The 11,508-nt window shown below is 62.6% G+C and overlaps 1 protein-coding gene across 3 annotated transcripts; it reads right to left on the reverse strand.

Annotated features, from left to right (window-relative positions):
* Nucleotides 1–2,462: 2,462 nt before the first annotated feature.
* C25H1orf216 (chromosome 25 C1orf216 homolog) lies at nucleotides 2,463–6,317 on the reverse strand. Of its 3 annotated transcripts, XM_074894444.1 has the most exons (3): nucleotides 6,258–6,280; nucleotides 5,037–5,345; nucleotides 2,463–4,947 (listed from the first exon to the last, which is right to left on the reverse strand). In XM_074894444.1, the coding sequence occupies exon 3, from the start codon at nucleotides 4,929–4,931 to the stop codon at nucleotides 4,089–4,091; it is 843 nt and encodes a 280-aa protein (XP_074750545.1). In that variant the 5' UTR covers nucleotides 4,932–4,947; nucleotides 5,037–5,345; nucleotides 6,258–6,280; the 3' UTR covers nucleotides 2,463–4,088. The 3 variants fall into 3 exon arrangements, with proteins under 3 accessions (XP_074750545.1, XP_074750546.1, XP_074750544.1); XM_074894445.1 differs by lacking the exon at nucleotides 5,037–5,345 and having other exon boundaries at nucleotides 6,258–6,317; XM_074894443.1 differs by lacking the exon at nucleotides 6,258–6,280 and having other exon boundaries at nucleotides 5,037–5,947.
* Nucleotides 6,318–11,508: the final 5,191 nt, after the last annotated feature.

An 11,508-nucleotide genomic window follows, 5' to 3' on the forward strand; every position in this document is an offset into this window, starting at 1 on the left:
GTCAGTTGCCCACAGGCGGGACAGCCAAGCCCTGCCCGGGGCACAGCGAGGACAGAGCCCCCCTTCTCCCCGCCACTCTCCTGGACCTCCCAGGCAGCAGCAGGTGCTCCCGGCACGGCGGCACATATGGATCCTATAAGGGCTGAGATCATCTCTGCAGGCAGCCTCGCTTCTCCGTGCACCAGGGACTGGCGGGGCGGGACGGCAGTGGCGGGACCCCGGGGGTGCGGAGCCCCTCACCACGCTGGGTGCTGCCCGGGTGAGGGGGGCAGCCCCAGCTGGGCTCACCCTGCCAGCAGAGGGCAAAGGAAAACCCTTTTCCTGCTGTAAACCGAACCTGTGAGATCTGGAAGTCTGAGACACAATAAACAGGGATCCCAGGATGCTTTAAGTGTGTCCCAGTCTGGATCACTGGATGTTAATGGCTCGAGATGATTAATTTTCTTTTGTACTTTCATGGCATCAGTTATCACATCATTCGATTTTATTTTTAAAGACTGTTTTTTAAGCCCACAAAATACTGGAAAGAGTTAGAATGGATTCAAATTACAAGGTAAAATATTTCCCTCCAAAGCTTCATAAAGACTTGATTTTTTTTTAATGCTATTATTTTAACTTTCAAAGAAAGGCAACGTTTGCCAAATCTTGCTTTGTGCAGTAAAACCAGTCCTGTGTTACAGGGATTTAATATAATAATAACAATAAACTTTCAGAGGAGACCTTAAAAACAAAGGCCCCTGTCTGCTGCTCATGGAAATTCAAGCTCACATGCCCCCGGGTCCGTAGCTGGTTTCCCCCGTGTGCCGGGGAAGCGATGACGAGCGAGCCCCAGCCCCGACACAGCTCCCCGCTGCTGCCCAGCCCCGCACGATGGCCTGAGCCAGACCCCGCTGGCAACGCTCCGTCTTCCCTCCGGCCGGGGAGGGTTTAGGAGCTGGAGCATCTCCTCGGAGCCCCCCTTATCCATCTGTGAGCTGAGAATCCAGCCCCTTATTTACCGAGGCTTGGAAATCCCTGCGGATGGAGATGTCCCCAGCGTGGTCCTCGGGCGCATCCCTGTCCCCAGCGCCGAGCTGGTGCCTGCCCGTTGCACCCATCCTGCACGGGGCTGGGTCCGCACCCGCAGAGGAGCCGAGTGCTGGGTGCGGGGGGGAGGTTACAGAGTTACAGACTCCCAGGGGGTGAGTGCCCAGGGGCAGAGCAGGGCCCTGGCTCCCCCCAAGCTGGCCCAGGCTCAGCCTTGCAGCTTTTTGTGTCTTTATTGTTTTTCCCCCTGCAGTTGGTTGGGTTTTTAATTAATTCCCAAATCTCATTTGGGCACCGGAGCTGGGGGTGGAAAAAACTCTGTCTGAAGTTGATTTTGCAAATCAGCACTGGCCATCTCAAACCAGCTCTGGGGGCACAAGCACCGGGGCTCCCAATAACCGAGGAGGAAGCCTCTTGCTTGCGGAGCAGATCCGCCACTTTGATGTGCCCCCGCAGTTATTCTTTCATTTCTTGAGCAAATAATCTGGATTTTCACAATATTTACCTTGGAAATAATTATTTGTGTAAAGCACTCAACCAAGATAAACAGAGAATCGCTCGGTCTCTCTGCGGGGCCGGGAGGTCTCATGTTCCCCTAAACCTGCCGGAGCGTGTGCTCCGCGGGCAGAGCCGAGGTGGGAACCGGCCTTAAAGCCGAGCACCCGCGGGAGCACCCGCGTGTCCTAACGAACCCGCCAAGGACAAACCTCCCGGCAGCCCCGGCCGCAGGACACGTATAAAGACAGAAAAATGCAGCCACTCTGCCCTTCATGAATCGCTGACCCAGCCCCTGCGTCTGCGAAAGGGGCTATTGCATCCCTGAATTCCCACAGATTGAGGCTGTAAAGGAGCAGCAGGAAGGGGGGGGGGGGGAGAAAAAAAGGTGAAGGAAGGTTCAAAGGCCTGCTACAGCTTCGGTTTTTCATCTCTAGTTAATCTCTGCGAGGCCTGAGGCAAAGTCACCTTTGGGTCAACACTCAGGTGTTTTTATCTGCCACCCCCATCAGCTCAGAGCAGCCTCCCAGCCCCCCCGATTAGCCGGGCCGCAGGGCAGGGCAGGCGGGGGCCGGGGAATCTGCTCCCCCCGCTCTCCCGGGGCAGAGGGTAAATCCTGCACCCGCACTGCACCCCAGCGCCGGCTCCCCACCACCCACTGCCCCACGGCCACGGGGGGAGACCGGAGGAGCGTCACACTTGGGTTTTTAAAAGCAAAAAAGGCTTTTAAATTGAGCATGAATGAACTGCCGGCGTTGGAGCAGTGTGTCACCGGCCGGCGCGTGCCCAGGGATGCGGGGACGGCCGGGGGGTGCCCAGATCTGTACCCTCGACCTGCCGCTCGCCCACGCTCCCCCGAGCGCACGCTCCAGCACCCGTCGGCGAGCACGGGGCGCCTGCTCCCAGGCTTGAGAAGGAACAAATCCACCCGGGCTCAGCTCTTTCACCTCCACGGCTTTTATTAAGGTGTGCAACATGCCCACGAGCACACGTCTGGGGTACGACACAGGCAGCAGGCACCGGACACGAGCGAGCAGGAGGACGGCGAGGCAGCGCCAGCCTGGCCAGGGTGCTGCCGGACTCCGCCGGCTCCCTCCGTGCCCTTCGCCACCAAAACGTCCTCGTCGGAAGCAAGAGTTTTGTGGATCTTTTTACCGACCAGCGGCAGCAGCCCCGGTGCGGGACGGGAGGAGGCTGGGTGCAGCCCCGCGGGTCCAGCCGGGCTCGGCCGCGGTTATTTCTTTGTGGTGCAGTAGCATCTAGCGGTCGGTGGCGCCGGGATCTGCCCAGGCTGCCGGGCTGTGCCGTCCAGCCGTGCGCCCCGGCAGCAAAGCGGGGTCCCGGCGAAGTCACGGCCACCTCCCAGCTCCGCTCCTCCGACGTTTGGCTGGGGGCATGTGGCAGCTCTGAAATCTCTCAGCACCCTCCTCTTTTTGCAGACGAGAAACGAAATTAGGGCCTGGCTTTGCGCAGCGACTCCGGGCAGGGCGGGGAGCCCTCGGCTTGCAGCAACACCGCCCCGCTGCCGCTCCTTCCACATCAGCAACTTCAATAGAATACATGTCATATTAACACAGCAAAATACAGCAAACAAACACAGCATCTCCTTTTTAATCTCTATTTAAGAAGACTGTTCTTCGTGTTCTGTATGCAGTCCTCACTGGATAAAATGTAGATTAGAAAAAAATACTCTCTTTGCTTTCAAGTGATAAATTAATATAAACACCAACAGCACAAGTTTGCAAGCAGCTTCCTGATCATGCACCGTGTTAAAGCATCTCCCGCGACAGACAGATGTGCAGACATACACACTGGCTGTGAGGAAAAACCTAAATTAACTCCTCTCTAACACTGAATTGAAAAACAATATATCGGATTTGAATCAGTTGACACTTTAAATTTATTTTTAAGCATTCTGAGGTGACTTTTCAGAATGACTTGGTTTTTCTCTCTCTGCATGGGTTTAGATCTTATCTGCAAAGCTTTTACTGGTGCTTCATTAAGCGGCGCACCGGGGCGAGTCCCCAGGAGCAGCTCAGGGCACCCTGCCCGCACCCAAGGCACGAGCAGTGTTTAACGTGGTTGTTTCCGTACGGGCACGCGGCTGCGGGTGCGATGGGGGGGGACGAGCTGAGCTTGTGCTCGGGCGTGTGAAGGGCTTTGCCCAGGTATGTTTAAAAGCTTCGCTGCCCCGAGGCCCTCGCTGCCAGGCGGCTGCCACATGGGGGTCACCATGGGGCCCGTCCCGGCACACACACGCAGCTCAGCCAGCTCCTACAAAGGACCATAAATTAGATTTAAAAGATGAGCCTCGCGAGCTCAGCAAACCCCACGGTCCTGAGGGCTACCCTGCCTGACGCCACGCAGTCCCCAGACTGGTGGGACACGGTGCGGAAGAAAATTAATTCCTGTGCAGAGGGAAAATGGAGATGAATGCTGGAGAGATGGGAAGGACAGGGCGGGCACCCAGGCGCCTGGCGAGCGCTTGGCACCGGCGTATGGCACGGAGACGCCGCCAGCCAGCCCTGTGCCGGCCGGGAGGGCGAGGGCTGGGCCACGGTGGCACCTCAGGGGCTGGGGGTGGCCGCCGCGGCGGGGCACGCCGGGCCGTGCTGCATGCGGCGGATGAGCTCCTTGCGGTTGTCCAGGATGGTGTCGAAACTCTCCTGCAGCCGGTTCTGCTGGTCCACGACTTTCTGCTGCAGGCCGTGGATCCAGCGGAGCAGGGCCAGGCGCCGGTACATCACCAGCTGGATGTGGTGCTTCTCCTTCTCCTGCTCCTTGAAGCGCTCCTTGTCCTGGAGGTGCTGCACGGCCTCCGCCAGCGCTGGGAAGAGGGTCCCCGGCTCGGGCTCGGCCACCCCTGGCTGGGGTGGGCTCCCAGGGAGGGGGGCAGCGGCGGGAGGGTCCCAGGTGCTCCCGCAGGTGCTGTCGGGGCTGTCGATGCTGAGGGAGCTGCTGGCGTAGCCGTTGTCCTCCACGGGGGAGCTCGGGGGCTTGCCGCATCCCCCGGCCGGCTCCTCGGCAGCAGCGTTTTGGCCCCCCGCCCCGCCAACCTCAGCTCCCTCGGGGGGGCTGCGCACCCCCGGCTCGGGGAGACGCGGCCGCGCGGCGCCCAGGCTCGGGGCGGCGTCTCTAAGCCGGGCCTGGCCCATCTGTCTCTGCATTAATAACAGCAGATTATCAGACGGATTTGCCGTGTTTTCGCTCCGGCTGGAGCCCTCCTCCGGCGGGGACCCCGGCGCTGGCCGGCTCCAGTTCTCGTTGCTGTCACACACCTCTCCCACGAAGTTGGAGTTGGAGTCCGGCCCGCACGCGGCCCCTGCCGCGGCCGTGCCCAGCGCCGGACCCCCCCGGCCCTGCCGGAACGGGGCGTTGGCCGGGGCACCGGGCGGGCAGACGGCAAACATCTCGCCGTTCTCCTGCCTGCAAGAGAGAGGCAGAGCCGTAACGCGTCCGCGGGCTGGCACAGCCAGAACTCCGACCCGCTGCCGCGACATAAAACATTCTCTTACGTATCTGCCCCTCTGTAAAGCAACCGAACCCAAGTCACGGCTCGTCCTTTCCCGGCGCGTGGCCGCTGCTCTCAGCGCGTCCCCAGGAAACATTGTCCAGGGGCGACTCGAAGCTCAGGGCAGGCATCCCCCCCAAATCTCTCCTCCCTGTGAGCTCCAGCCCAAAACCACATTTCCGTGGCTTCTCCTGGGTGACTGTCGGGGGATCGCGGGGTGTGGGCACACAGCTCGGCTCCAGCAGCATCTCTGCTTGCGGCAGACGCAATTAATTCAGCGCTGGTAGAGGTTTGCTTGGAAGGAGCCGCTTTTCTAACAGCAATAAAATTTATTTAAGCAGGTGAGGCTGCCCGGGCTCCTCCGCACAAACCCTTGTTGTCTCCCCCGGGTTGGGCTGTGGGTTGGGTCTTGTCTCCACCAGTGGCCAAACCAGTAACCCCACTGGGCCGCTGCCCTCTCTGCGGGACCGGGAAAGCCAAGGTTAGCCCAGCGTTTCTTGTCGGGTCATGGGCAGCGAGAGCCCGTCTCTGAGCCTCTCTCACAAGAACCCCGGGACGAAAAAACCCATCGAGTGTCCCAGTTTCACCCCTGGGAAGGCAGGGGGGGGCCGGGGTGCAGCACACCCAGCTCGGGGGTGCGGGGGCTGCGGCAGCGACGTGGCGTGGGGCAACCCGGGTCCCACGGCCTCGGCCACCCGCCCCACGGCCGGTGGTGCCCCACGGCGGGGCGATGCCCGGGGCAGCAGCGCTCAGACCCAAAAACGCTGTTTCTACGGGCAAGGATGGCACCAGCCGGGGAGGGCGAGAGCCCGCGCGTGGCCGGGGGGGCTACCCAAAGCTTGCCCCCCCCCAAGACCACGCACCGCAGCCCCGGCACGCTGACACCCTGCCCAGGACGGGGTGACCCCCCCGTGGAACCGCGTCACCCCCCGCGTGGGGCAGAGCTGGGGCAGGGCGGCCCCGTGGGAGGATGCGGGGCGCAGACCCCGGGGGGGTGGGGGGCGAGCCGTGGGGCACCCCTGCACCTGCACAGCGCCCCCGGGGGCACCGGGGGCGGGGGGGAGGAAAGGAAGCGGCGGTGGGTCCCCCCCGCCCGCAGCCGCACTGCGCCGGGAAACCGCGCGGGGGGTGGGGGGGGGGGAAAGGCGGCACCGGGAAATGGAGGGGCTGCGACCCCCGAGCCCGCCCCGCTCCCCCCGCCCCGGCCCCGGCAGCGAACACTCACCGCGGCCCCGGGCCCGCCGCGCCGCCGCCGCGGGTGGGAGCGGAAGCGGCCCCGCGTGGGGAGGGGTCACGGCCGCACTTCCGACGGCCCCCCCGGCCGCGCTCGGCCCTGCCCGCCGCGCCTGCGTGCGCGCATCGCTCGGGGGCATATGGAGCTCTATAGGTGCCGTGCGCCTGTGCGCAGCCTCAGCATCCCACGCGAGATTCCCCCCGTGTCTGCCCGGGGCGGGGGGCGAAAGGGGAAGATTCCCACCCGTGTCCGCCCGGCCAGGGAGAAGGGTGGGAGCCCCCCCGCCGCCCACAGCAGCGGCGCGGGGTGGGAACGGGGCCGTGCGTGGGGCTGGGTGCGTGTGGGTGCACCCACGGGCAGGATACCGGGATGTCCCGTGAGCCCCGAACCCCCCCGCGGGGCCGGGGGGGGGACAGCGGGACCTACACTCTCAATGGAGCCTTTATCCCCCCACCCAGAGCCGGGGTGTCCACTTGGTGGGAAAGGAAAAGGCTCAACAACATCAAATGGCTCCCACGAGCGCTGGGCGGGCCCGGGGGGGTCACATGAAGCACCATGAGTGTTTTGGGACATAAAGACGCTTTTGTGGGGCGTGTTGGGGGGTTGGGTGGGGGAGATGCACCGCACGGCGGCGAGGCCGGTGGCCTGGGGCTGGGAGCCTGGGGGGGGGTGCAGCCGGGGCGCTGCAGACCCCCTGGTACCCACAGAGCTGCCCCGAGCAGGGACGGTCTCATCTCCTGCTGGGTCCACCCAACGTGGCCTTCACCAGCGTCCCGGGGTATTTTTGGGATGGACATGGCACGGCCACTGTGCCGTCGGCCCAAGGGCTCCACAGCCCAAGCCCACCCTGTCCAAAGCCAAGGGCTCGGGACCTCCCACCCCCCCCCCGAGGGGGAGGAAGGAGGGGATGAAGGTGCTTTCAGGGTGGACAAAGATCCTCTTGGATGCTCTGGACTGTTGGAGGTGGGACATGGGGGAGAAACACCGAGAGCAGATGTTCCCCCATGACATTGCAAGGCTTCGGAGCAGTGGAATAACGCCTGTAAGTGATAAATAAGTTCTTTTAAGTTCCCATCTGCCTGACAGCCCCAAGGCAGCCTCTCCTGCTCCCGGCTGCTCCTGCCCCAAAGGCTTCGACACCTCCATCGAGGAGAAATCAAGGTGGGGTAGGACTGAGAGCTGGAACTGGGGCACTTGGGCTGCAGCACTCCTCCTAGGAAAGCCTGAGATTAAAGAAACAAAACCTTCCCGTCACACAGGAAAGGCAGAAACCGACTCAGAGGCGTCTGTGAATGGGCAGGAAAACAAAAAGAGTTTGGCAAACAATGGGCTCAGCTCTGCTCTGCCCTGAGCTGAGCCTTTGCTTCTTAGTGCTGGTTTGTGTTTCATTCCCGGGGCCTGAACTCAAAGCAAAGCAAAATATTTGTCACTGAGAGCAAGGAGGAAAGTTTCATCCATTCAGGGACGTTCTTTGGGTCACTGAGAGGAGGCACATCGAAACAGGCCTTTTCCATCACTGGTTTAGACTTCAACAAGCAAAAGAAAACCACCAGTTCAGCTGAAGTTTGGCTCGTGGGGCAGGAGTGGGGTTTGCTCCTCTCTCTGGGCTTTACTGGTCCCCGTGCCAGGAATTCCCGTAGGGCCGGTGGGTGCGGCCGTGCTGGAGCCTGCTGCAAACCTGCGGCGCTGGCTCCAGCTCCACGGGTGCTGGCGGGAACCCCCCGTGTTTGGGGGTGCCTCCCCCAAATGCCAGCCATGGCAGGAGCCAGGTCAGTGCTGGGTTCGTGGAGGGACCCGGGAGCAGCGTTTGCAGGGGTCTGTCTCGCTGGGGTTGGTTTTGCACGGGTGCAGCTCAGGTTCAGCCCCACACCCCCAGCCCCAGGATTATCTGTATCTGATGGAGACCAGAGGGATTTGCTGCTTGCAATGAAAACAGCTCCGTTCCCCTGCGAGCCAGCCGTCCCCTCAGCCCCAGCTGCCCCTCGCCCCAAGGATGCTGCCAGCGGGGGTGGCTGCGGGGAACCCCAGCTCGGGGCACAGGAGAGTGGGGACATGGGGACACGGGGGGTGGACCCCTTTGGGGGCAGGGGGAAAGAGAAGGTTTGGAAGTGGAGGGGGCTTAGTGATGGATTTCGGAGTCGTCTTCCCCTTCCCCCACTTTGTTCCAGAAATAAATTAAAAGCTCTCCCTCCAGGAAATTAAAAACCATTTAGGAAGACTGAGCACAGGACCTGATGCGCTGGGGTTCCAGAGCTGGGCGTCCTGGGCGAGATAAGCACAGTGCAGCTCGGGGCTCAGAGGGGAGAAGGGTGCTGGGGTGACCGCCCGGAGCTGCTCCAGAAGGCACCGGCACCAGATTTTTCCTCCAAAGCAGGTCCCTGGACCCTGGGTGCAGCACCCTTCCCCTGGGCTCAGCATCTGTCCTGGCTGCAGGACCCCTCGGGCATACAGGGGACTCCCACGGCCGCTGGGACCTTGCACCGGCAGAGACCCGGCGGGGAAACACCAGAGATGGGAGCTCGGCACTGGCCGTGGTGGAAATCACCCTCCTGAGCCAGCGCCCAGGTCCCCGTGCTCCCGCCCTCGCCCCGTGCGCGAGGCAGGCCGCCGTCTGCTTCTCATCTGCCGTGCGTCCCGTTAACCGATGCAACGTGCCACGGGCTTTGAACAAAATTGGTCCCAGAAGGAGCCCTCGCGCTCAGCCCCGTGCCCACGTGCCGTCGGCCCCGTGTTGTGGACTCGGCCAGTGCCCAACCTCTCTGCCAGGGAGGCAGCACCGCGGAGTCAAGTGCTGCCCGGCGCGGGATGGGTTTGGGGCTGCAGCACCCGCGGGGTGACGGCCCCGTGCGTGGCCGCATCCAGCCTTGGCAGCTGGGACTGGGATGGCGCAGGGAGGGGAAAGGGCCTTCGGCCTCAGGCAGGGCCTGCGCCGAGGGCAGGGACCCCGCAGCCCTGCCGAGGAGCTGTGGGGCGCCAAGTGCTGGCGTTGCTGCTCCCCAGGTCTTGCCTGCAGCCCCTCTGCCCAGTGTGCAAGTGCAATGCACACCCGCTGCACGCCCACTGCACACTCACTGCACACTCACTGCATGCCCGTTGCACGCTCACTGCACGCTCAGAGTGTGCACACCAGCGCTCGGGCTGGGAGACCAAGTGAGCGCTGGCGCGCGGGGGGAGGCGTGTGGGCTGGCAGCTGCAGCACTAGGAGGAAATGAAACATGTTTTTTGGGAGATTTCCACATTCTTCCCCTGCCCGGGCTCCCATCAGTTCCCATCTCCTGCCTGGTCCTGCACGGGGCAGCGGCCTGGCTGTGGGTGCTGGGAGCTGGGCAGGGCCCCTTGCGCGGGCGATGGCCGTGGGGGGGTTGTGCTCGGCCACACAGCGATGCTGGGATGGGCTTGGCCGGGCGCCTTCGTGGCCAAGAGCACCCGGGCACCAGCCCACCCGGGACACAGGTCACCCAGGGAGCCACCGTCCCACTGCCGGGGTCCCCGGTGCTGAGATGGGGAACCCGTCCCGAAAGAGTTAAGGGTGAAACGTTACAAAAAAAGGAAAAAAGAATTACAAAAGAAAAAAGTGCCCTGAACCACATGCGACCTAACCTCCCCAGCGGCTCATCTGAGTTTAATAACGGAGGAGGGAAATCTCCCAAAAAGCTCTCAGAGAAATTAAAGTAAACAGCGTGCTGACCTCCAACCCCGCGCTGCCCCGCTGCTGACTTGGCCCGGCTGCAGCGGCCACCGGCGGCTCGGCATTTGGTGTAATTGTAAACACATTCGGGTAAATACGAGGGGGGGGGGCGGTGGGGGGGTCCCAGGGGAGCTGGTGGCCGGGTGGGAGCAGATCTCCCCACAACCAGCAGAAACCGGGGCCGAGCGTCGGGTCAGCCGGGCAGAGATATGGCCACGGGGGCCACCGTGGCTCCGGGCTGCGTGGCCGTGCCATATCCCCGGCCACGAGGGGCTTTGCATGGCCGAGGCCGCGGGTCTGACGTTCCCAGTGGGAACAGGAGCCACTGGGACCATCGTGCTGCCCGTGATGGCAGGGTTGGGGCTGGAAAACCTGATGTCAGGAGCGCCAGCGGGTCCTGCGATGGAGGGAGGAGGAGGAGGATGCTATAGAGGGTTTGTCCTCTTGGCCTCACAAAATTTAAAATCAACGCTCTTATTTTTGTAGATTCTGGTCGTTTTTGTAGGCTGAGGGAAAGAAAAGCAACCCCAGGGTGTACAGTGCTGGTGCTCCTCTCCGGGGAGGGGCCAGCAAAGCCACCAGTGCCGAGGGGGGAAGCGGGAGCCGGGCATCGCTGCCAGCCCGGCCCCAGCCCTGCTCCTGCCCCATCCCCAGCCCTGTCCCCATCCCTGTCCCCATCCCCAGCCCTGCCCTGCGGTGCCCACACGCAGCACCCCATCGTCTGCGTTTCCCATGGGGTTTTCTGGGGAAAACACCACTCAAAAACAGGGGAAGGGGGCAGAGGGGGCTGTATCGGGCTCACCCCGCTCCCCTGCGCCCCAGCCCCCGGGCTGGTCCCTGCTGCCTGCCATCTACCTGTAAAACAAATTATATTTCAATCAGAATCAAAGGCAGTGACAGATGCGCTGTATTTGGCAAAAAATGCCAGGAATCCGCAGCCAGATTGGATTTCAGAGGAGCCGGGAAACCCGCGGAGGCCAAACCGTTTCCACGGGACTGGAGGTCAGAGCCTGCTCCCCCCAACCGCTCCCAGCCCCGAGGATCAGCCCTTGGGATGCATCGGGAAGAGGAGGAGGAGGAGAAGGCGGAGGAAGGGGCCGTGGTGTGAGCGTCCCGCCGGAGGGATGAGCTGGGGAGAAGCCTCCTTCCTCTTTGCTTCCCTGACTCCCAGCACAGGGGCTGGTCGCGGGCTGGCAGATGTGCTCTGCCACGAGAGCGGAGCTGGCGTCTCGCAGACGTTTCCTCTGCTGCGGAGCCACAAAAGGGGAATATTGACGCCAGCTCCACCCCTTCATCAGACCAGGACCCAAAAATCACCATTTCCTCTTGGCCTGTGAATCACTAATAAACTCCAGACAGAAAGGTCTGATTAGGAAATTGTTTGGGAAACGGAGAGGAAGGGGGAGGGACGGGCACTCCTGCCTCGGCCGGTGGCTCTGGGTGGCTTCGTCCCTCGGTGTCCCCTCCCTGCGCCGCGGGACGGGTCCCTCCCTCAGCGTCCAGCCCAGGGGCTCTCCGGGCCTGGCTACAACCAAAGTTCACTCCGTGGATGGA

The sequence above is a fragment of the Strix uralensis genome, chromosome 25, assembly GCF_047716275.1.
Source record: "Strix uralensis isolate ZFMK-TIS-50842 chromosome 25, bStrUra1, whole genome shotgun sequence".
NCBI classification, from domain to species: Eukaryota; Metazoa; Chordata; class Aves; order Strigiformes; family Strigidae; genus Strix; species Strix uralensis.